This window comes from Bombina bombina, chromosome 1, assembly GCF_027579735.1.
Source record: "Bombina bombina isolate aBomBom1 chromosome 1, aBomBom1.pri, whole genome shotgun sequence".
NCBI classification, from domain to species: Eukaryota; Metazoa; Chordata; class Amphibia; order Anura; family Bombinatoridae; genus Bombina; species Bombina bombina.
In genome coordinates this window covers 1274831458-1274856274 of record NC_069499.1, presented here as the reverse complement: position 1 = coordinate 1274856274, position 24817 = coordinate 1274831458, and the positions used below count along the sequence as shown (strand labels likewise).

Here is a 24817-nt window from a genome sequence, read left to right as displayed (position 1 = left end):
AGGGATCCCCAGACCGCGCCCCAGCCCATCAGACTGGCGTCGGTCGTGACAATGACCCACTCTGGTCTGCGGAAGGTCATCCCTTGTGACAGGTTGTCCAGGGACAGCCACCAACGGAATGAGTCTCTGGTCCTCTGATTTACTTGTATCTTCGGAGACAAGTCTGAATAGTCCCCATTCCACTGACTGAGCATGAACAATTGTAATGGTCTTAGATGAATGCGCACAAAAGGAACTATGTCCATTGCCGCTACCATCAAACCTATCACTTCCATGCACTGCGCTATGGAAGGAAGAGGAACGGAATGAAGTATCCGACAAGAGTCTAGAAGTTTTGTTTTTCTGGCTTCTGTCAGAAAAATCCTCATTTCTAAGGAGTCTATTATAGTTCCCAAGAAGGGAACCCTCGTTGACGGAGATAGAGAACTCTTTTCCACGTTCACTTTCCATCCGTGAGATCTGAGAAAGGCCAGGACAATGTCCGTGTGAGCCTTTACTTGAGGAAGGGACGACGCTCGAATCAGAATGTCGTCCAAGTAAGGTACTACAGCAATGCCCCTTGGTCTTAGCACCGCCAGAAGGGACCCTAGTACCTATGAGAAAATCCTAGGAGCAGTGGCTAATCCGAAAGAAAACGCCACGAACTGGAAATGCTTGTCCAGGAATGCAAACCTTAGGAACCGATGATGTTCCTTGTGGATAGGAATATGTAGATACGCATCCTTGAAATCCACCTTGGTCATGAATTGACCTTCCTGGATGGAAGGAAGAAGTGTTCGAATGGTTTCCATCTTGAACGATGGAACCTTGAGAAACTTGTTCAAGATCTTGAGATCTAAGATTGGTCTGAACGTTCCCTCTTTTTTGGGAACTATGAACAGATTGGAGTAGAACCCCATCCCTTGTTCTCCTAATGGAACAGGATGAATCACTCCCATTTTTAGCAGGTCTTCTACCCAATGTAAGAATGCCTGTCTACTTATGTGGTCTGAAGACAACTGAGACCTGTGGAACCTATCCTGAGGAAGGGCGTGGCCCTTGCCCCCAGTGATATCAGAGATAATCTCTTTCAAGTCAGGGCCAAAGAGTGTTTTCCCCTTGAAAGGAATGTCAAGCAATTGTTCTTGGAAGACGCATCCGCTGCCCAAGATTTTAACCAAAGCGCTCTGCGCCACAATAGCAAACCCAGAATTTTTTCGCCGCTAACCTAGCCAATTGCAAGGTGGCGTCTAGGGTGAAAGAATTAGCCAATTTAAGAGCACGAATTCTGTCCGTAATCTCCTCATAAGAAGAAGAATTACTAATAATCGCCTTTCCTAGCTCATCAAACTAGAAACACGCGGCTGCAGTGACAGGGACAATGCATGCAATTGGTTGTAGAAGGGAACCTTGCTGAACAAACATCTTTTTTAGCAGACCTTCTAATGTTTTATCCATAGGATCTTGGAAAGCACAACTATCTTCTATGGTATAGTGGCGCGCTTGTGTAGAGTAGAAACCGCCCCCTCGCCCTTGGGGACTGTCTGCCATCAGTCCTTTCTGGGGTCGACTATAGGAAAACAATCTTTTAAATATGGGGGGAGGTACTAAAGGTATACCGGGCCTGTCCCATTCTTTACTAACAATGTACGCCACCCGCTTGGATATAGGAAAAGCTTCGGGGGGCCCCGGGGCCACCAAGAACTTTTCCATTTTACATAATGGTTCTGGAATGACCAGATAATCACAATCATCCAAATTGGATAACACCTCCTTAAGCAGAGCGCGGAGATGTTCCAACTTAAATTTTAAAGTAATCACATCAGGTTCAGCTTGTTGAGAAATGTTTCCTGAATCTGAAATTTCTCCCTCAGACAAAACCTCCCTGGCCCCCTCAGACTGGTGTAGGGGCCCTTCAGAAACCATATCATCAGCGTTCTCATGCTCTACAGAATTTTCTAAAACAGAGCAGTCGCGCTTTCGCTGATAAGTGGGCATATTGGCTAAAATGTTTTTGATAGAATTATCCATTACAGCCGTTAAATGTTGCATAGTAAGGAGTATTGGCGCACTAGATGTACTAGGGGCCTCCTGTATGGGCAAGACTGGTGTAGACGAAGGAGGGGATGATGCAGTACCATGCTTACTCCCCTCACTTGAGGAATCATCTTGGGCATCATTTTTACTAAATTTTTTTATGACATAAAATACATATAGTTAAATGAGAAGGAACCTTGGTTTCCCCACAGTCAGAACACAATCTATCTGGTAGTTCAGACATGTTAAACAGGCATAAACTTGATAACAAAGCACAAAAAACGTTTTAAAATAAAACCGTTACTGTCACTTTAAATTTTAAACTAAACACACTTTATTACTGCAATTGCGAAAAAGTATGAAGGAATTGTTCAAAATTCACCAAAATTTCACCACAGTGTCTTAAAGCCTTAAAAGTATTGCACACCAAATTTGGAAGCTTTAACCCTTAAAATAACGGAACCGGAGCCGTTTTTATATTTAACCTCTTTACAGTCCCTGGAATCTGCTTTGCTGAGACCCAACCAAGCCCAAAGGGGAATACGATACCAAATGATGCCTTCAGAAAGACTTTTCTATGTATCAGAGCTCCACACACATGCAGCTGCATGCCATGCTGTCCTCAAAAACAAGTGCGCCATACCGGCGCGAAAATGAGGCTCTGACTATGATTAGGGAAAGCCCCTAAAGAATAAGGTGTCTAAAACAGTGCCTGCCGATATAATCATATCAAAATACCCAGAATAAATGATTCCTCAAGGCTAAATATGTGTTAATAATGAATCGATTTAGCCCAGAAAAAGTCTACAGTCTTAATAAGCCCTTGTGAAGCCCTTATTTACTATCTTAATAAACATGGCTTACCGGATCCCATAGGGAAAATGACAGCTTCCAGCATTACATCGTCTTGTTAGAATGTGTCATACCTCAAGCAGTAAGAGACTGCACACTGTTCCCCCAACTGAAGTTAATTGCTCTCAACAGTCCTGTGTGGAACAGCCATGGATTTTAGTTACGGTGCTAAAATCATTTTCCTCATACAAACAGAAATCTTCATCTCTTTTCTGTTTCTGAGTAAATAGTACATACCAGCACTATTTTAAAATAACAAACTCTTGATTGAATAATAAAAACTACAGTTAAACACTAAAAAACTCTAAGCCATCTCCGTGGAGATGTTGCCTGTACAACGGCAAAGAGAATGACTGGGGTAGGCGGAGCCTAGGAGGGATCATGTGACCAGCTTTGCTGGGCTCTTTGCCATTTCCTGTTGGGGAAGAGAATATCCCACAAGTAAGGATGACGCCGTGGACCGGACACACCTATGTTGGAGAAATATATATATATATATATATATATATATATATAAACACACATACATACACACACATATAAACAGTGGATATAAAGTCTGCACACCCCTGCTAAAATGTCAGGTTTCTGTGATTTAAAAAAATGAGACAGGAGGGGGCGGAGCGAGCAGCCGAGCATGATGGCCGCATTCTAGTGAAGCTCTGAATGCGGGCCGGGTATTATCGCCTCTAATAACGACTAAGTGCCCTAATGACAAGCCCTAAACCACTTACAGCTATAGCCGACTCCTGGCAGCCACTTTCGTGAAAACCAGCAACTAAACTCCTTACAGGGCGCGCCATCGGAGCGAATACTCAGATTCGCGGCCTTCACCGCGCCTGTCATTTCTGCAATCCTGATCATGACCTTGCAGCATTCGGTCATAGATTAAGCAGACACAAGAACAACGGCAGACACCGCACGAGAGGCTCACAAAACAGATTGCTTAACAGCGCATGAAACCGGGAACACCTGTCGCTGCAACTCAGGAAATCCCCAGAGGTCAGACCACGCTGTGAGGCCTGCGGTAAGACACAAACGCTCAACTTCTGAAGCCATACAATAGCAGGCAGGAAACACGCTCACATTTAAACGAACATAAATTTTATCATAGCCTGCAAATTCTATCATAGCCTACAGATTGCATGCATACATGGGACTTTACAATTCTATATAAAGCGCTGTTAAATGCGCACCCTTGGGGTAACCAATTACCGGAAACGTTTCTCCATTGCCCTGCTCTAAGCCCTGTCACGCAGGAAATTTTCCTACAGATGAGAAGTGTACTTCACAAGTCTTGATTTTCCCAAGAAAGTTTGTAAACTTTAATTACGCCAAGTACTAAAGCACCCTGAAAGATGCACTCTTCATTCATACTAACTAACCATCCCGATATGTAATGCAAAGCTCACCGCTGAATGTGCATCTCTTGATATGTCAGTGCCCATAAGATTCCCCTGGAAGCCATAATAACGACATCCCTGCTGATCTATCCTGGTTTGCCCTCATCAACAACAGCAGCAAAACAGAAACTTGTGAAAATAATACCTTAGCCACAGCTCTAATAGCGCACATTGATTACAAGGGTTACAAAGCAAAGGACATATAATTCTGAGACATATATTTCTAAATTTGTGACTCCAGACAACACACTCCTCACGCACGTACCCCTGTCCCTTTTCCCGCCATACTATAGTGTGGTGGGTCATACCCCACTCTCCCTTTCCCGCAATCGCCCTGTGAGGGTAAAACTCCCTAGAGGGTGCAGTGTGCTGAGATACCACAAATCAAACCCTGCAGTTTACTACCATATTCAGGCAATATGTCACAGAGGAAAAATACTCGCCAAGATAAGCCGCAAAAGCTTCCACAAACTAACCAGCCTGCAGTACACAATTTTTTCAAACATACAGATCCTCTACCCACGACTTAAGTGACAGATCCCCTGCTGGCCAATATGGAAGAGGATCAGGACAGCTGCTCATCTATAACCACTGAAGCCGTAACTGCTATTACAGCCCAAGAAGATGACACTCCAATAACATATAAAGCCATTGTAACCTTAATTGAACAGGTTAAGACATGCATCAAAGACGAATGCGTTGACCTGAAAAAAGAGATCAGTGACTTAGGCCATAGGGTGGACACCCTAGAAGAGCACGAATTTGTAGTGGCTCAGAAATTAACAAATCAAGCTCAACAGGATCAACACATCACAGTGCTCGAAGATAAAATCGATAATTTAGAAAACCGCACTAGAAGGGGAAACCTCCGCTTCAGGGGGATACCGGAATCGGTAGAAAGCAATGAAATCCGTGAATACCTTCAAGCCTTATTCGCAGAAATATTAGGAAACAATCTTCCTGACAACTCTAAAATCCCACTAGATAGAGCTCACCGGGCATTACGACCAAAGCCCCCGGATGACTCCCCTCCAAGAGACATAGTAGTTCATTTTCAGAATTATAGCCAAAAAGAGGAAATATACAATGCTGCTAGGAAGAAACAAGCCATACATTTCCAGGACCATCGAATCTAAGTATATCAGGATTTATCACTCAGAACACTACAGAAGAGACGGGATTTCCAACCCCTAACATCACATCTCCGCTCACTCCATATCCCTTATAGATGGGGATTTCCCACTTCAGTAATAGTGATGAAAAACGGGAGGAAAATGGAATGCTCCTCGCCATCTGACATTCACAGATTCTGTACCATTATAAAAATCTCTTTACCGGATATAACAAATCTTCAACTCCCACAAAGACAACAGAGTGGTACCGACAGCCCCAAATCTCAACGGAGACCAGGTCAAGACACCAACTCCAGACAGAATAAAAGGAGACAAGTAACTCCCACCAGTTCTGAAAACATGGACTTAGTATTGTATTGTATTGTTCTTTCTCACTTGATTTTCTTCTTCCCACTAGGCTCTGAACATTATTACTAAGATGCCCATTTTGCATAGACTAATGTGTTATTATTTTTCTTGTAGAGACTCTACTCTTATCAAGTTAAGTTTTTACTAAACCAAGTTCTGTTTTGTTATGCATTGAGTTTAAAATGTTATTTACGATATGGTTACCTGCATTTTCTTGTTAAAGTTAATGTTCCATTTATGTATTCATACCAGGCGGCAAAATAACTTCTCACCACGGCTATCTGCTAGACCATACTAACTGACCTGATTATCTCTTACCTTAGAGCCCCAAGACAGGACCTACACACACGCCCTCATAGAGGAATTTTAAGTTTTTACTAAACCAAGTTCTGTTTTGGTATGCATTGAGTTTGAAATGTTGTTTATAATGTGATTACTTGCATTTTCTTGTAAAGTTGATGTTCCATTTATGTACTCATACTAGGTCACAAAATAACTTCTCTCCATGACTATCTGCTAGACCACACTAACCGACCTGACTATCTCTTACCTTAGAGCCCCAAGACAGGACTTACACACACGCTCTCACAGAGGAATTCCCTACTATATTTTATAACCTTCCTTTCTCACAACCTAGATCACTAACGGAATTAAATGATACCAGGACGCACTGACTAATCAGGTGATCTTGATAACTTGACTCTTGATTGACCCATACGACCTGGATAGTGTGTATAAAACTCAGCATTTCTGAGAAATCGTCTTCTTCAGTTGACTACACAAAAGACCCACATAGCGCTCTCCAATAACCCCAGAGTACTCTTAGATAAAACACAAGACAGTCGATTGTATTCTTAGGGCTAGAACAACTCCCGAGAGCCATCTGTCCCTTATTACTGGGCTAATTTTTACGCCTAACTAGATTACGCACGCACTGACTTGCTTCACATCAATACCCGGCCTGTAATAATAGCTCCTAAATATACAAACACAAGTTACGAATTGACAATCTGATATTTGTATCTTTTTTTTTTTTCTACTTCTTTCTCTTCCTATCAGTTTCAAATCGAAATTGTATATTAATGCTATTTGAATTAATATTGCTAAAAATATTGCAAATTGTTATATTATTTTTCTTAAAGTCATAATTTTTCTTCTCCATTCCCCATCCCAACTGACAACCTCTGAACAACACCTTCATTGTTACCTGTCCTGCCTATATACTACCAGCAAAAACCCTCCCCATCCCCCTCCCTAGCGTCCCGTTTGGTCTTGCGGTAACTGTCGGATAAATAGTCCTAGTCACCGGACACTATGATGGCACCCGAAACACACCACAATGAGGAAACCTTACTCATAGCCACACAAAACGTTAAGGGCTTTCTCTCAGCGGAAAAGCGCTCTATCGCATTTCATGATTTCTATAAACGAAAAATTTACATCATTATGACTCAGGAAACACACTTCAAAAAAAAATCGCGAACCTATTTTATCTAAGAGATATTATGACCAACACTATTGTAGCTCAAGTACATATAGAAAAAATGGGGTCAGCATCTCGTTTAGACGTAGTTTTCCTTTTGAATTACTACAGAAATACACCGACAGCGAGGGCAGAATCCTAATCTTAGTTGGCCTATGCTATGGTGCCCCGCTGGTAAACACCTATGCTCCAAATAGACCCACCCCTAGCTTTTTTAAAACCCTAGCTAACAAAATTCTGGATCTAGCTAAAGGATCCATCATTGTTGGCGGAGATCTTAATTTCCCCATGAACCCAACACTGGATACATCCAGTGGGAAATCATACCTCCGTAATAATACTCTTAACTCCAACTGCGCAGCCCTGCGAACGATTAACTTATTTGATACATGGAGAATAGTACACACTAATAAAAAAGACTACACTTTTTTCTCACACCCCCAACACTCGTATTCCAGATTAGATTATATCCTATGCGACCAAGCCCTACTCTCTGCTCTGGTACACTCGAAAATTTCTCATATCTCATGGTCTGACCATAGTATGGTCTCCACAGAATTTAAATGGGCCAATAAACCCCACACTACATTCAACTGGAGACTAAATGACCACATACTGACCAACCAGGAAACAGTTGATGATATTAAAAAACACTCGGACAAATTTTTTCGCATAAATAAACCTGAAGACACGTCGTCCGCTAACAACTGGGAGGCTTATAAATGTTTTATAAGGGGGGTTATAATAAAACACACTGCTACGCAACGTAAGATCCACACGACTCAATTCACCTCCCTGACTAAGGATCTGACTGCTTGTGAGGCTAGGCTTAAAAAGGACCCATCTTCTACCACTGAGTTAATCAAGCTAACTGACGCCAGGGAAGCCCTAAACAAATTTCTGATACAAAAAGCCCATATGAGGGCATTGACCACTAAATCTAAATTTTTTGTAGAAAGCAACAAAGCAGGCCGCCTCTTAGCTAGGTCCCTTAGAAAACAAAGACTGTCCAATTTCATTAGAGAGATCCGACGCCCTTCTGGTGGGTTTGCCCATAAAAATGAAGAAATTATCAACTCATTTGTTTCTTACTATACGAAATTATATAATTTGGTGGACATCTCCCCACAGGACAAGGCAAAGAGATTAGAAGCATATCTAGCCAGTGTCTCCACACCCTCTATCACAGAAAATGACAAACAACTCCTAGACTCCCCCATCACCCTTCAAGACATCAATCTAGTGATAAAAGCCCTGCCAAATGGCAAATCCCCTGGCCCAGATGGCCTCTCGACTAAATTCTACCAACTTCTGCAACAACACATAAACCCCCAACTTCTATTACTATATAATGACATAGACCACGGCACTGTCTTCCCTAGCTCCCTTTTAGAAGCAGTAATCACGGTTATGCCCAAACCAGGCAAACCTACTGACATGGTTAGCAATTACAGACCGATCTCACTCATAAATATCGATATGAAAATATTTGCAAAAATTTTAGCCAACCGCATGAATATGATACTACCCAACATAATTCATCCTGACCAGGTGGGCTTCATTAGGGGAAGAGAGGCAAAAGACACCACCAGATTGCTCCATTCACTGCAACAAGCCCATCTCAATAACTCACCTCTTGCATTACTCTCGAAAGACGCGGAGAAGGCGTTTGACAGGGTGGACTGGCAATTTATGTGGTCCGCCCTGTCAAAATTTGGCTTTTCCAAACTCTTTATTTCCAGAATACAGGCCCTTTATCACAGCCCGAGCGCAAAGATTAAAGTTAACAATAACCTATCCCAACCTTTTACCATCTCAAACGTAACACGTCAAGGGTGCCCACTCTCACCTCTACTATTTGCTATCACAGTCGAAATATTGGCAGTACAAATTAGACATTGCCAACATATTCATGGCCTAAATTTCGGTGATATTACTCAAAAATGCCTCTTGTTTGCGGACGATGTGATCTTTACTCTACGGTCCCCAAACACCTCTGTACCTGCCCTCATACAAATCTTAGAAGAGTATAAACTTGTCTCTAACTTCTCCATTAATATGGAGAAATCGGGATTAATACCGATAAACCTAACTTCCCAAGAAACGCTGACTATATCACGACACACAAAATTCGTATTATCGGATAAACTTAAATACTTAGGTTTGACAATCTCTATACGCACACTCTTCCCAGATAACTATATCAATCTCCAAGAGAACATTAAAACCTCACTAGAGAGCTGGCACAGACAGGGACACTTGTCCTGGATAGGACGAATCAACACGGTAAAGATGGTGATAGTCCCCAGATATTTATACCTATTTCAAACCCTACCTATGCCCATACCAAGATCCTTCCTCCTAACGCAACAAAAAATGATTAATTCTTTCATTTGGTCATATAAACGCCCGAGAATAGCACAACATACTATGTACCTGAGTAAGGAAGATGGAGGCCTTGGTGTCCCCAACCTTACTATTACAAAGCCACACATCTAACTAGAATTGTAGCATGGAACCATGCCAACCCTTCAAAACTGTGGACACAAATGGAAAGTTATCTGGCACAGGTCGATCACATGAGAGATTTACCTTGGATCCCCAAAGAATCCAGACCGCATACTATTCAAAAAAACGATTATATTAAAACCACACTAGAGGTGTGGGACGACGTACTCGCCCATACAAAAGGAGTTTCCACCAAGATATCTCCCTTAACGCCCCTCCTTCGCTACCAACTCTTTCTCAAACACAATCTTTTCACTTATTCCCCAGCTAATAAGATCCATAAGTACCTACCAGTCTACTTAATGACCAACGCTTCAGGTGTTAAAGACAGAATAACGCTTAATGAAGAACTAGGTCCCCCTTTTCATAGTTGGTACTCCTACTTGCAGATTAGAAATGCAATCAGTCATAGCCCGCACAAGGAGCTGATACGTCGACCCTTAACCCCATTCGAGCAGCTATGCATCAATCCTAATATACATAGAGCACATCTTTCCACGACTTACAAAATCCTCAGGGGTTCCTTCCCTGGAAAAAGACCTACATATCTATCTAAATGGTTAGACGAGTTCCAAATTGAAATAGACACAGAGACCTGGAGGAGATGTTTCCGACACACACACTCTGCTTCTCTATCTGTGACTATAGCTGAATTAAACTACAAAATACTAGCCCGGTGGTATCTAACCCCTCAGCGCCCGAGGATCATATATCCTGCCGCCTCTTCCACTTGCTGGAGGAGATGCAGAGAGGAAGGTACCCTTACCCATATATGGTGGTCGTGCCCCCACTTAAACACTTTCTTGAATCAAATAGAAAGGCACATTACTAGGATCCTGGGCATTACTATCAAACTTACCCCATCAATCATACTTCTCAACCTCACCCCTAACCTTGCCTGTGCCTACCGCAAAAAAATTACTCCTTCTAATGCTCTCCTGTGCTAAACGATTAATTCCCCGAAAATGGAAGACATGTGAGATACCCAGTGTCGCCCAATGGAAACTCGAAGTAAACCACATTCTCACGTTAGAAAAGATGCATTACTGTTTTATAGGTAAACTTGACATGATATCTAATATTCAATTCATATGGGAACAGGGATCCCTCGACCACACTGAAATTGCTAACGACATCATCTACATGATGCTATAATCTCTATATTCCTCCTTCTTTATGGAGCTGAAGAGACATAGGTGCGCTCCATTGCACTTTTGTTGCGCTGGACCAGATGGGACGCTATTTCATATTTCACATTCCATCATCCAAACCTTCCCACCCTAATCCTTGATCCTCTCCCCTCTAACCAAACTGAACCCCTCTGTATCTCCCATTGACATGTTACGACTTATTTTCAATTCTTAATTTCTCAACTTTAATTAATCTCAAAAATAATTGTGAAAATTTGGTAACTAAACACAGATGACTGCCTTTATAGTGAATTCCTGTTATGCTTTTGCTAGACAACTGAAACTATAACACTTGTTCTTTTTTCATTGTACCAATTTTCAATAAAAAATCATTTAAACAAAAAAAAAAAAAAAAAAAAAAAAAAGAGACAAAGATAAATCATTTCAGAACCTTTTCCACCTTTAATGTGACCTATAAACTGTACAACTCAATTGAAAAACCAAACTGAAATCTTTTAGGTGGAGGGAAGTAAAAATAAAAAAATAAAATAATATGGTTGCATAAGTAAGCACACCCGTAAACTAAGACTTTGTTGAAGCATCTTTTGATTTTATTACAGCACTGTCTTTTAGGGTATGAGTCTATCAGCGCGGCACATCTTGACTCTTCTTTGCAAAAAAAATCCAAATCTGTCAAGATTGTGAGGGCATCTCACGTGCACAGCCCTCTTCAGATCACCCCACAGATATTCGATCGGATTCCGGTCTGGACTCTAGCTGGGTTATTCCAAAACTTTAATTTTCTGGTCAAGCCATTCCTTTGTTGATTTGGATGTATGCTTTGGGTCACTGTCATAATGAAAGATGAAGTTCCTCTTCATGTTCAGCTTTCTAGCAGAAGCCTGAAGGTTTTGTGCCAATATTGACTGGTATTTGGAACTGTTCATAATTCCCTCTACCTTGACTAAGGCCCCAGTTCCAGCTTAAGAAAAACAGCCCCAAAGCATGATGCTGCCACCACCATGCTTCACTGTGGGTATGGTGTTCTTTTGGTGATGTGCAGTGATGTTTTTGCGCCAAACATATCGTTTGGAAATATGGCCAAAAAGTTCAACCTTGGTTTCATCAGATCATAACACCTTTTCACACATGCTTTTGGGAGACTTCATATGCGTTTTTGCAAAATTTAGCCAGGCTTGGATGTTTTTGATATTCCTGCAGCTCCTTTAATATTGCTGTAGACCTCTTGGCAGCCTCCCAGACCAGTTTTCTTCTCATCTTTTCAATTTTGGAGGGACGTCCAGTTCTAGGTAATGTCACTGTTGAGCCATATTTTCTCCACTTGATGATAACTGTCTTCACTGTGTTCCATGGTATATCTAATGCCTTGGAAAGTCTTTTGTACCCTTCTCCTGACTGATACCTTTTAACAATGAGATCCCTCTGATGCTTTGGGAGATCTCTGCGGACCATGGCTTTTGCTGTAGGATTCAATTAAGAAAATTTCAGGAAAGACCTACTAGAACAGCTGAACTTTATGTGGGGTTAATCAGAGGCACTTTAAATGATGGCAGGTTTGTACTGACTCCTATTTAACATGATTTTGAATGTGATTGCTTAATTCTGAACACAGCTACATATTCAGTTATACAACCACATTATTTTAGTTTTTTTTTGTTTACTTACCTACTCCTAAAATATTTTAGTTTGTTTTTCAATTGAGTTAGACAGTTTATAGGTCACATTAAAAGTGGAAAAGGTTCTGAAATGATTTATCTTTGTCTCATTTATTTACATCACAGAAACCTGACATTTTAACGGGTGTGTAGACTTTTAATATCCACTGTATATATACGTATGTATGTGTATATATATATATATATATATATATATATATATATATATATATATATATATATATATATATATATATATATATATATATATGACATAATCGCGTTTGTAACGCGTCCGTCGGTGTCACAGGTTGCGCACCCATCCTCAAAGGAATGTTGGCTGCATGAGGCAGCCAAAACAATGTTGGCTGCATGAGGCAGCCAAAACAATGTTGGCTGCGTGAGGCTGCCAAAACAATGTTGGCTGCGTGAGGCTGCCAAAAGAATCCACCTGAATGCAGCAAAGCTGAATCCCGGTGATTCCGAAAATGGCAGGGTGATGAAGGAATCCACTGTCTGCTCTCAAAGACACAGTTTAGGTCAGGAAGTCTTTTCATGTATGTTTTATTTCTTTTAGACCATTTGTAGAGCATGTATAGCCTTTTAGAAATGAAATAGGTTTTACCTCTTTTGCATGCCTCAGTCCTCTTTCCCATGCACTCTCTGCTGGTGGATCTGGAAGAGGTGGAGGAAGAAGCTCTTCAACAGCTGGTGTCCCCTTAAAACAGAATTACATATATACTGTTATTTATCCGTGAATAAAAAAGTGCACCAACAAATAAAATACAAGCTTACCAAACAGTCTAGCTTTTAAAGTGAATGTAAATTTTTATGCTAAAGTGCCCGGTTTTTAAAATTTTGATTAAAAACAGGGGCACTTTAATTCATCAAAATTAACATTTCACTCCTGTTGTGAAAAAAAACTTACCTTTTAATCTTCACAGCAGCTCCAGCTTCCTCCACCCATTGCAAAGCCTCTTCCTGAAGCAGCTCCGGCTTCCTCCAATCACAGTGTTGAATCAGACACCGATTCCCCTGGAGGGGGGGCTGTGATTGGAGAATGACATATCAATCATTTCTGACATCAGAAATGGCATGTGAGACCGGAGGAAGCTGGAGCTGCTGTGAAGATTAAAAGGTACATTTTTTTTCACAACAGGAGTGAAATGTTAATTTTGATGAATTAAAGTGCCCCTGTTTTTAATCTAAGTTTTAAAAACCGGGCACTTTAGCATCAAAATTTACATTCACTTTAACTAGACACCATAAATGATTAATAACTTCATTTGAAAAACTAGTTTATCTATTAGGAAAATGGCAACTTACCCAAGGATTTGCCGGCATCTGTGCATGTGGAACAACAGGCGGCGTACCATTGGGGGAAAAGGGGTCTGGCTTGGATATCAGTGAATAGTTCCCTTTATCATTCATTCCAGGGTGTATAAATCGGCAACTCATGCCCCAAGTGCAATTACCTAGAAAATATGCATCTAAATTAGAGAACATTACTAAAATATATATATATATATATATATATATATATATATATATATATATATATATATATATATATATATATATATATATATATATATATATATATATATATATATATATACACACATACACATACATACACACACACACACACACACACACACAAACACAACGCATACCATGTTTTTCCTTTTGAAATATTGTACAATCCAGTGGCTTAAAGGGACACTCAAGTCAAAATTAAACTTTCATTATTCAGATACAGCATGCAATTTAAAACCACTTTCCAATTTACTTTCATTAAATGACCATTTTACTCAGGAGAGGGAGTTTCATTAGCAACATTATACTTTTCAAACAAGTTAAGTCAGTGGCGTATTTAGGTTTTGTGCTGCCCTAGGTACTCAAAATTCTGCTGCCCCCCATCCCCCCAAAGGTTTTAGGCCTTTTTTCCCTTAATATTATTTTGGGTCAGTGTGTAAAATGTTGGGTTTTTTCCCCATAACAATTGAAAAGAAAATGGGCTAGCAAAACACTTGCATACAGGTGGGGTTGAATTGCATGCATCTCATACCATTTTCTCCCTGAGAGAAGGGTAGAAAAGTGAGGGGAAAGGAAAAAAGAGGGAGGGAAAGAAAGGAGTGAAAGAAGGGAGCAAGGGAGGGAGTTGAGAGAAGGGAGTGAGGGAGAGAAGGGAGTGAGGGAAAGAAGGGAGGGAGGGAAAGAAAGAAGGGAGGGAAAGAAAGAAGGGAGGGAGTTGAGGGAAGAAGGGAGTTGAGGGAGGAAGGGAAAGAAGAGGAAGGGAGGGAAAGAAGAATACACTATGAAACAATCACTAGCCTTCACATGCAACAACATACAGTAATTACCATCATTCAAGTAATGAAACTTTTTAAGTGTCCGTTTACTATTTACTCTGTGGGTTCATGAATGCAGAGAAAGCTAGCTATTAGAGTTTATGATTAGAAATCCCAAGCTGATCTAAGCAGTGCATAGACGCATCCAGTCTGTTTGTTACTAAGACCTGCAATAAGTGCTGAGCTCACAGACCCACCACAGCTGACACGGGGAGGCTGCATATCGGCACAAGGTCTTCTCCTCCAGCCTCACCTTGTAAGCATATCCCCGGGCAAGTTTCTCACCAAGAACGCTTCCACTGCAAAAATGCTGGCGGCTCTAAATTAATCAACGGTTTAAAGGAGCACTGCCTGTGAAGAGCGATCTTAATCAGCACGCGTGCCTTGTCTTCTCTGTAAAAGCCTGCACTTTAAACGCTCACTGTACTGTGTGCTGGCTTTTAGAGGGAGGATAGGGCAGATGTGCTGCCCCTCCCAAATTTGCTGTCCTAGGCACCGGCCTTGTTGGCCTAGGCCATAATATGCCCCTGAGTGAAGTAGATGAATAAGCTTATATGTTATAATATTACAAACAAAAAAAAAATAGACAATCCTGGAACACCCTAATAAAAGAGCTGGGCAACAAACCTGTATTAGTCCTCTCCATGAACAATCAATGTTTGATATTTAATTATATGCAAATGATAGAAATTTTGCACTGGGCAATCAGTACTTATAGCACATGCTATACATCATTATATAAATTTTCCTTGAATTGTTCCCCACAATTTAACAGATCCTGTGGTGGGGGGGGGGGGGCTCAGGAGTAAGAGGGGAATATGAGGGAGTTAATGTAATAAAAATACAATGTCCGTTACACCACCACTCTCCCCCTGCACAAAGTTTGTCAAATGCCACACTGAGCCATGCTTTTAGTAATGCACACAGTGAGTAGAATAAATTATTGCTTACTAAGATTTTGCAGTGCACACATGCTAAAATTAGTCTAGATATCAGGGAATTGAATGACGCTAAGAAGGTCCAGGTAGCTGCCGTACACAGCAAGGGGCACAGGGATCCTCGCTCCAGATACCGGGGGCATAGAGAAATTCAAGGTAACACTGCACTCTGTGAAGCCTTGCACAGCAAAAGCAGTGGTACTGTGCATGTGTAGGTCAGACCTCAAGGTGCAGTATGGTCACATTGTATGCAATTTAGCAGGAGGGGGAAGGGACATTGCTATTTAAATAATGTTGTTTTTTTTAGTTTACGTGATACCACCAGCAACATGAGGGTTATTATTCCACTCAAAATATGTTAATGCATATAATGCAGACAACAACTAAACTAGGCATTGATGAACACGGACCTGCTTTTATTGAGTACAGGTTCGTGTACACACTTGCGGCAACATCATCTTGAGGGCTGGGGCATGCGCTATGCGCTGAAGGTACTGAGACCTTCGGTAAATGTCCATATAAAAAATACTGAACGGGGTATAGGTTAGGCACTTTGGAAACCAAGATTTCAAAAAAAGATTTTTTTGGAGTCACCAGCTACTCCTGAGCATGTACAAGATTTTACAGAATATACGTATGCATTTGTGATTGGGTGATGGTCACATGATACAGGGGGAGTGGAAACAGACATATCTTTGAAATTTGTCAGAAAAAAAAAAATCTACTGCTCATATTAAGTTAAGAGTAAGTGAAAATGTATTGTAATTTTATCAGGTATTTGATGATTCTGCAAATCTACTGTATTTACTGGTCCTTTAAAAGCATAATAAGTTAACAGAGCATTGCACCCACTTGGAAATGGATGATTAACCCCTTAATGCAAAAAAAAACGGATCAAAAAAACGAAATTGGAGTTTTTTAACAATCACAACAAACTGCCACAGCTATGCTGTGGCCTTACCTTCCCCATAAATGATTTTGGAAGCCTTTTTAGCCCTTTAGAGATGTCCTATAGTATTCATGGGACTGCTAAGGGAAGCTGGATGTCTCATTTTGTAATTTTAACTGCGCAAAAAAACGCTAAAATAGACCCCTACCACTCATATTACAACAGTAGAAAGCCTCAGGAAACTGTTTCTAGGCAAAATTTAAGCCAGCCATGTGGAAAAAAAAAAAACTAGGCCCCAATAAAGTTTTATCACCAAAGCATATATAAAAATGATTAAACATGCCAGCAAACGTTTTATATTGCAAATTTATAAGAGTATATATCTCTGATAGTAAGCCTGATACTAGTCGCTATTAAATCACTGTATTTAGGCTTAACTTACATTAATCCGGTATCAGCAGCATTTTCTAGCAATTCCATCCCTAAAAAAACTTATAACTGCACATACCTTATAGCAGGATAACCTGCACGCCATTCTCCCTCTGAAGTTACCTCACTCCTCAGACATATGTGAGAACAGCAGTGGATCTTAGTTACAAGCTGCTAAGATCATAGAAAAAACGCAGGCAGATTCTTCTTCTAAATACTGCCTGAGAGAAAATAGTACAACTCCGGTACCATTTAAAAACAACAAACTTTTGATTGAAGATAAAAAAACTAACTATATTACACCACTCTCTCTTACTACCTCCATACGTGTTAAGAGTTGCAAGAGAATGACTGGGTATGGCAGTTAGGGGAGGAGCTATATAGCAGCTCTGCTGTAGGTGTACTCTTGCAACTTCCTGTTGGGAAGGAGAATATCCCACAAGTAATGGATGATCCGTGGACTGGATACACCTTACAAGAGAAATGGTATCTAAGAGGGAAAACAGTTGAGAGCGTTCAGGACACAAAGGTCCTTTCAGTGAGGTTATTTTAGGTATACACATATGTACTGCAAAGAATTAAAGGAACAGTAAACTCTTGAGATTTTTATACAAAATGTTTAGTTACGTATAATGAAAAAACTTTGCAATATACTTTGATTATTTTTTTAATTTTCATGTAATTTACCTCTGAAAATACATTTGTAATTTCCAGAACTTGAACTGCACTTTGCTGACTGCTCAAGGATAACTCTGTTACATATCTGTCCCCAGTTGTCTTAAGCTGATAAACAACTGCAAAACAATGCACTCTATACTAACATTATAACCAGGGCTAACCTTTTTGTCTGTTGAATAAAACCCAGATTAGCTCCTCCAAATAAGGCAAATTGTGGGTGGAGTTTGGGTACTGAAAAATAATTGCGGTGAAAAGGATGTTAACTTGTTTTAAAAACCATTAAAGGCACATGATACCCAAATGTTGAAGCACTTAAAACTGATGGAGTATAGCTGTAAAAAGCGGACTAGAAAATATCACCTGAACATCTCTATTTAAAAAAAAAAAGAAGATATTTTACCTCAAATGTACTAAGTATTCACACCCCATTGTAAAGAGACTTGAAGCAGCCAGTCAGGATGATTGTCCCTGGACAAGCTAGGGAGTATGCATCTGGAATGTGCAGGCACGGCCATGTTATTTTCCTATTCAGTTTAAGGAAGTTCTATGAAATCTCATGAGATTTCAGTGAAATCTCATGAGATCACATCAAAGTAAAAGCATTATCTCAGCACTGCTGGTGCCGATTGGCTATTTTTTTTCTTTTTCAACTTACAGCTGGACAGCAGCTTCAGTAGAAGTGTTTACACAGCACTTACTCTGGTGAGCTGAGGAAATTTTGAGGTAAAATACAGGTGGCCCTAGGTCTACAACGGTTCAATTTACACCGTTTCAGAATAACAACCTTTTTTTCCAGTCATGTGACTGCTATTGAAAAGCATTGAGAAGCAGTGCATTTATTAAAATAGCCAGTAGGTGGAGCTGTCCGCTTGTATTGCAGCAAAGCCAAGCAAGCTGAAATTAATCAGTTTAACCAGATTTCTAAGGAACAAGATCTTCCTGTCTATAAATCAGTCCAGATTGGAATGCATAGAAAGAACTGTTTGCAGAAAAACGCAAGTGAAGTCTGTGTTGTGTGATTATTTTATTAGGTTTATAATGCTGTTTAGCAATTGTTTTTGTTCTTTTAACTTTGTTTAATTATATATTTTGTATTGTGTGATTATTTTATTAGGTTTATAATGCTGTTTAGCATTTAAAGTCTTAATTTCAAAAGCTTTAAAAATAATGTATTAGGTGTTACTTATGACAATTTTTAGAGGGGTCTGGAACCTAACTCCCTCACTTACCATTGACTTACATTATAAACTGGGTTTCAATTTACAACGGTTTCGATTTACAACCATTCCTTCTGGAACCTAACCCTGGCGTAAACTGAGGGCTACCTGAATCTTCCTTTTTAACAGAGATGCTCAGGTGATATTTACTTGTCAGCTTTTAACAATTATGCTGCATCACTTTCAAGTGATTTAGCATATGGAGTATTATATCCCTTTAAGACTTGGCTGATATGCAATATTTCTATTAGGTTGCTATAGAATAACATAAGTTACAAGGTGGTTGCTGCTCTTCTCTACAACTGGGTCTTCCTATACAATACAACAATGGGACACGTGTGCAACATTGGGTTTGTGAGGAAATAAAGGTTTGTGAAACTTGTGCATACATAAAAGACTTGCTAAATTTTTAGGTTTCATGTTCCTTAAATTGAGTGACATATATGCCATCCTATTAATGCAGGTTATATGTTTAATGGCTACAAAAACGTTAACATACCACTGTGATCCTTCAGGCAAAATGTGCACGTATTAAACAAAAAAACAACACGTGTCATATTTATTAATTGTATTTGTGATATGAAGTTTGAAAGTATTTGTTACTCTTTTTTGGGCTGTCTATACAGCTTTAAAGTGAATGTAAAGTCAGCTTCCTGACTAAGGTTCTCTGTAACTTATTAAATATATACCTTTATTTTTATTAATTTATGTTGTTTCCCGTTATTCTTATCCTCCACCCGACATTCGCGCTCCGTTCGTGTTCATTATCATGGACATCTTCCGAGCCAATAACGGCTCTAACCACAGGGGGACCCACCCCCTTAGGATGACGTAATGAGTCCTTCTTGCGCTTGCGTTCTACTGTGGTTCTCAGCTCATTAGCGTAAGCTTGAGCACATTTTGCACATGCGCAATAGACTAGTATACGGAGTCCTGTCATTTCACAACTATTATACCGCTCGGTAAGTTGATATGAAAGGGCTCCTTATAATATAATTACAACGATAGTATTCATTGAATGTACTGATTCAATGAATACTATTTTGTTTGACAGCGGAAACAGGAGTAACGCATGCGCAATGGCAGAATTAAACGGGAGCGCGCATTGCCAATATGTAAACAGCGGGTGGGACCGCTGTATACGTAATATGGAGGAGAATAAGGAAACAGTGAGTGGGAGGAGCAGGTAGAGTAAATCAACGCTATTTACTATATAAAATTAAAAACAAATTACTAGTTTTATTAAAAAATTATATTGGCGGTATGCTTAATAGGATTATTGTCTACATAAATATATCATCAAAACCGGAAAAAATATACATTCACTTTAAATTGGAACAAGCAGCTTATTAAAATGGATAGTCTTCAATTTTAAGCAACTTTCTAATTTACTCCTATTATCAATTTTTCTTCATTCTCTTGGTATCTTTATTTTAAAAAAAGCCTAAAAAGTAAGCTTAGGAGCTGGCCCATTTTTGTTTCAGCACCTGGGAAGCGCTTGCTGATTGGATGGCTACATTAAGACACCAATCAGCTAGCGCTATCCAGGTGCTAAACCAAAAATGGGCTGGCTTCTAACCTTACATTCTTGCTTTTTTAAATAAAGATACCAAGAGAATAAAGAAAAATTGATAATAGGAGTAAATTCGAAAGTTGCTTAAAACTGCATGCTCTATCTGAATAATGAAAGTATAATTTTGACTAGACTATCCCTTTAAACAAATTAAGGCAGGATGTTTACAAGGGAAAGTATTCTCCAGAATTGTTATTGTTTAAAAAGAATGATCATTCCTTTATTACCCATAACCAACACTGTTATATTAATATACTTTTTACCTCTGTGATTACCTTGAATCCAAGCCTTTTGCAGACTGCACCTTATTTCACTTCTTTTGACATACTTGCATTTTAGACAATCAGTGCTGACTCTTAAATAACTCCACAGGAGTGAGTGCAATGTTATCTATTTTGCCCATATGAACTAGTGCTGTCTAGCTGTGAAAAACTGTTAAAATGCACTGAGATAAGAAGCTGCCTTCTAGGGCTTAGAAATTAGCATATGAGCCTAGCTAGGTTTAGCTTTCAACAAAGAATACCAAGAGAACAAAGCAAATTTGATGATAAAAGTAAATTGGAAAGTTGTTTAAAACTCAATGCCCTATCTGAATCATTAAAGTTTAATTTTGACTAGACTGTCCCTTTAATTAGAAAGTCTCAAAATTAAATTGTACAAGGAAACTACTGCCACCTTGTGATACATTTTTTGTGAATAGTGCAATCGTGTACACAGATAAATTGTGATTAATTTGTGTACAAAGGAATCGCATACAACATAAAACAATTATGCACAAATGTATTTAAAATAAAAAAAATACTTCCCTTTTCTACTACTAACCATAGTAATAAACAAACCCACATGGTGATTTTCTGTAAAGTGGGGAAGGTAGTAATATCCAATTCCATAAAAAAAAAATCATCATCATTTATATCTTACCTGATAAATTAAAGGCACATGAAACTCACATTTATTTTCTTTCACACTTTAGAAAAAGCATACAATTCTGAACAACTTTCTAATTTACTTCAATTATCTCATTTGTTTCATTCTCTTGATATCCTTTGCTGAAAAGCATATCTAGATAGGCTCAGTAGCTGCCGATTGGTAATTGCACATAGATTCCTCATGTGCTTGGATCACCCATGTGCATTGCTATTTCTTCATCAAAAGATATCTAAAGAATAATGCAAACTAGATAATAGAAGTAAATTGTAATGTTTAAAATTGTAATCTCTACCTGAAACATGAAAGAAAAATTGTGTTTAGTGTCCCTTTAATTTATTTCATGGTGGCGAGGATAATGATAGGGATTAAAATAAAAACAGCCTTTTCCGCATCTTTTTGAATAGAGGCCAAGCCTGAAGGGCCCTGAAGAGTGCACAGAGATCCAAAAAAATTATTAGTAACCTCACCTCTTGAGAATTCATTCTAAACTTCTTGTGCTGTCAGAGATCCCCAGACAGCTCCCAACCTGAAAGACTTGCATCTGTGGTGATCACAGACCAGGTAGGACGAGCAAAATAAGCCCCCTGAACTGGTGATTCAGCCACCAAGTCAGGGAGAGGTGCGTACTGGGGTCTAAGAATATATTTTGGGATATCGGAGTATAATCCTAGCACAATTGGTGCAGCATACAAAGCTGAAAAGGTCTCATATGAAATCGAGAAAATGGAATTGTATCTGAAGCTGCAATCATGAGGCCTAGTACTTCCATATACAAAGCAACTGAACAAAATGAGAGATACTGAAGTTCAGACAAGCTGACATCAATGTTATTCATCTGTCAGTGAAAGAATCATGGACACTGAATCAATCTGGAAACCTAAAAAAGGTAACCTTTGTCTGAGGAATCAAGGAACTCTTTGGTAAATTGATCTTTCAGCCATATCTTTGAAGATAGTTGTTTTGTGTGAAAAACTGCAATACCCTAAGCTCTGATTACAGATAAAAGGGTACTGAGAACCTTGGTAAATATTCTTGGAGCTGTAGCTAGACCAAATGGAAGAGCAACTAGCGGATTATGCATTTTCAGAAAAGAAAACCTCAGAAACTGGTAATGTTCTGGGTGAATTGGGATGTGAAGGTAAGCATCCTGTAAATCTATTGTAAACATAAATTGACCTTGTTGAATAAAAGGCAGAATTAGTCCTGATAGTTTCCATTTTGAAAGTTGGAATTCTTACAAAATTTGTTTAGAGTTTTCAGATCCAAAATTGGTCTGAAATAGTCTTCCTTTTTTTATACAATGAAGAGATTTGAATAAAATCCCATCCCCTGTTCCTGCAAAGGAACTGGAACAATTACTCCCATATATTCCACATCTGAAAAAGATTGAAGAAAAGCCTGAGCTTTGATGGGATCTTACGGAATATGAATGAGAAAAAACCTTCAAGTGGGAGGTCTTATTATAAATGCAATTCGAAACCCCTGAAAAATAATGTTTTGAATACAGGGATTTTGGACAGATTATAACCAAGCATTCTGAAAAACAGAATTTATGCTTACCTGATAAATTACTCTCTCTTGCGGTGTATCCAGTCCACGGCTTCATCCTTTACTTGTGGGATATTCTCATTCCCTACAGGAAGTGTCAAAGAGAGCACACAGCAGAGCTGTCCATATAGCTCCCCCTCTAGCTCCACCCCCCAGTCATTCGACCAAAGGTTAGGAAGAAAAAGGAGAAGCCATAGGGTGCAGTGGTGACTGTAGTTTAAACAAAAAAATTTTTACCTGACTTAATTGCCAGGGCGGGCCGTGGACTGGATACACCGCAAGAGAAAGTAATTTATCAGGTAAGCATAAATTCTGTTTCCTCTTGCAAGGTGTATCCAGTCCACGGCTTCATCCTTTACTTGTGGGATACCAATACCAAAGCTTTAGGACACGGAGGAAGGGAGGGAACAAGACAGGTACCTTAAACAGAAGGCACCACTGCTTGCAAAACCTCTCTCCCAAAAATAGCCTCCGAAGAAGCAAAAGTATCGAATTTGTAAAATTTGGCAAAAGTATGCAGTGAAGACCAAGTCGCTGCCTTACAAATCTGTTCAACAGAAGCCTCATTTTTAAAAGCCCATGTGGAAGCCACTGCTCTGGTAGAATGAGCAGTAATTCTTTCAGGAGGCTGCTGGTCAGCAGTCTCATAGGCCAAACGGATGATGCTTTTCAGCCAAAAGGAAAGAGAGGTAGCAGTCGCTTTCTGACCTCTCCTCTTACCAGAATAGATAACAAACAAGGAAGATGTTGTCTGAAATCCTTAGTTGCTTGTAAATAGAACTTTAAAGCACGAACTACATCAAGATTGTGTAACAGACGTTCCTTCTTCGAAGAAGGATTAGGACACAGAGAAGGAACAACTATTTCCTGGTTAATATTCTTGTTAGAAACAACTTTAGGAAGAAAACCAGGCTTGGTACGCAAAACTACCTTATCTGCGTGGAACACCAGGTAAGGTGAATCACACTGTAAGGCAGATAATTCTGAAACTCTTCGAGCAGAAGAGATATCTACTAAAAACAAAACTTTCCAAGATAACAACTTAATATCTATGGAATGTAAAGGTTCAAACGGAACCCCTTGAAGAACTGAAATAACTAGATTTAGACTCCATGGCGGAGTCACAGGTTTATAGACAGGCTTGATTCTGACTAAAGCCTGAGCAAACGCTTGAACGTCTGGTACCTCTGCCAGACGCTTGTGTAAAAGGATAGACAGAGGGGATATTTGTCCTTTTAAGGAACTAGCTGACAAACCTTTCTCCAATCCTTCTTGGAGAAAGGACAATATCCTGGGAATCCTAATCTTACTCCATGAGTAACCCTTGGATTCACACCAACAAAGATATTTCCGCCATATCTTATGGTAGATTTTCCTGGTGACAGGCTTTCTAGCCTGAATCAGAGTATCTATAACTGACTCAGAGAACCCACGCTTTGATAGAATTAAGCGTTCAATCTCCAAGCAGTCAGACTTAGAGAAACTAGATTTGGATGCTTGAACAGACCCTGTATTAGAAGATCCTGCCTCATTGGCAGTGTCCATGGTGGGACAGATGACATGCCCACTAGGTCTGCATACCAAGTCCTGCGTGGCCACGCAAGCGCTATCCGAATCACCAAAGCCTTCTCCTGCTTGATTCTGGCGACCAGACGCGGGAGGAGAGGAAATGGTGGAAAAACATAAGCCAGATTAAAGGACCAAGGTGCTGC

The 24817-nt window shown here is 39.7% G+C and overlaps 1 protein-coding gene across 1 annotated transcript in view; it reads right to left on the bottom strand.

Moving 5' to 3' along the window:
* The window catches only part of ZC3H18 (zinc finger CCCH-type containing 18), a 589339-nt gene that overhangs the window by 486144 nt on the left and 78378 nt on the right, over window positions 1-24817 (bottom strand). Inside the window, exons 4-5 of the mRNA XM_053701306.1 lie at window positions 13876-14024; window positions 13175-13267 (exon numbers count right to left, since the gene is read on the bottom strand). Coding sequence (XP_053557281.1) covers window positions 13175-13267; window positions 13876-14024 — 242 coding nt within the window. The remainder of the gene's footprint in view (window positions 1-13174; window positions 13268-13875; window positions 14025-24817) is intronic.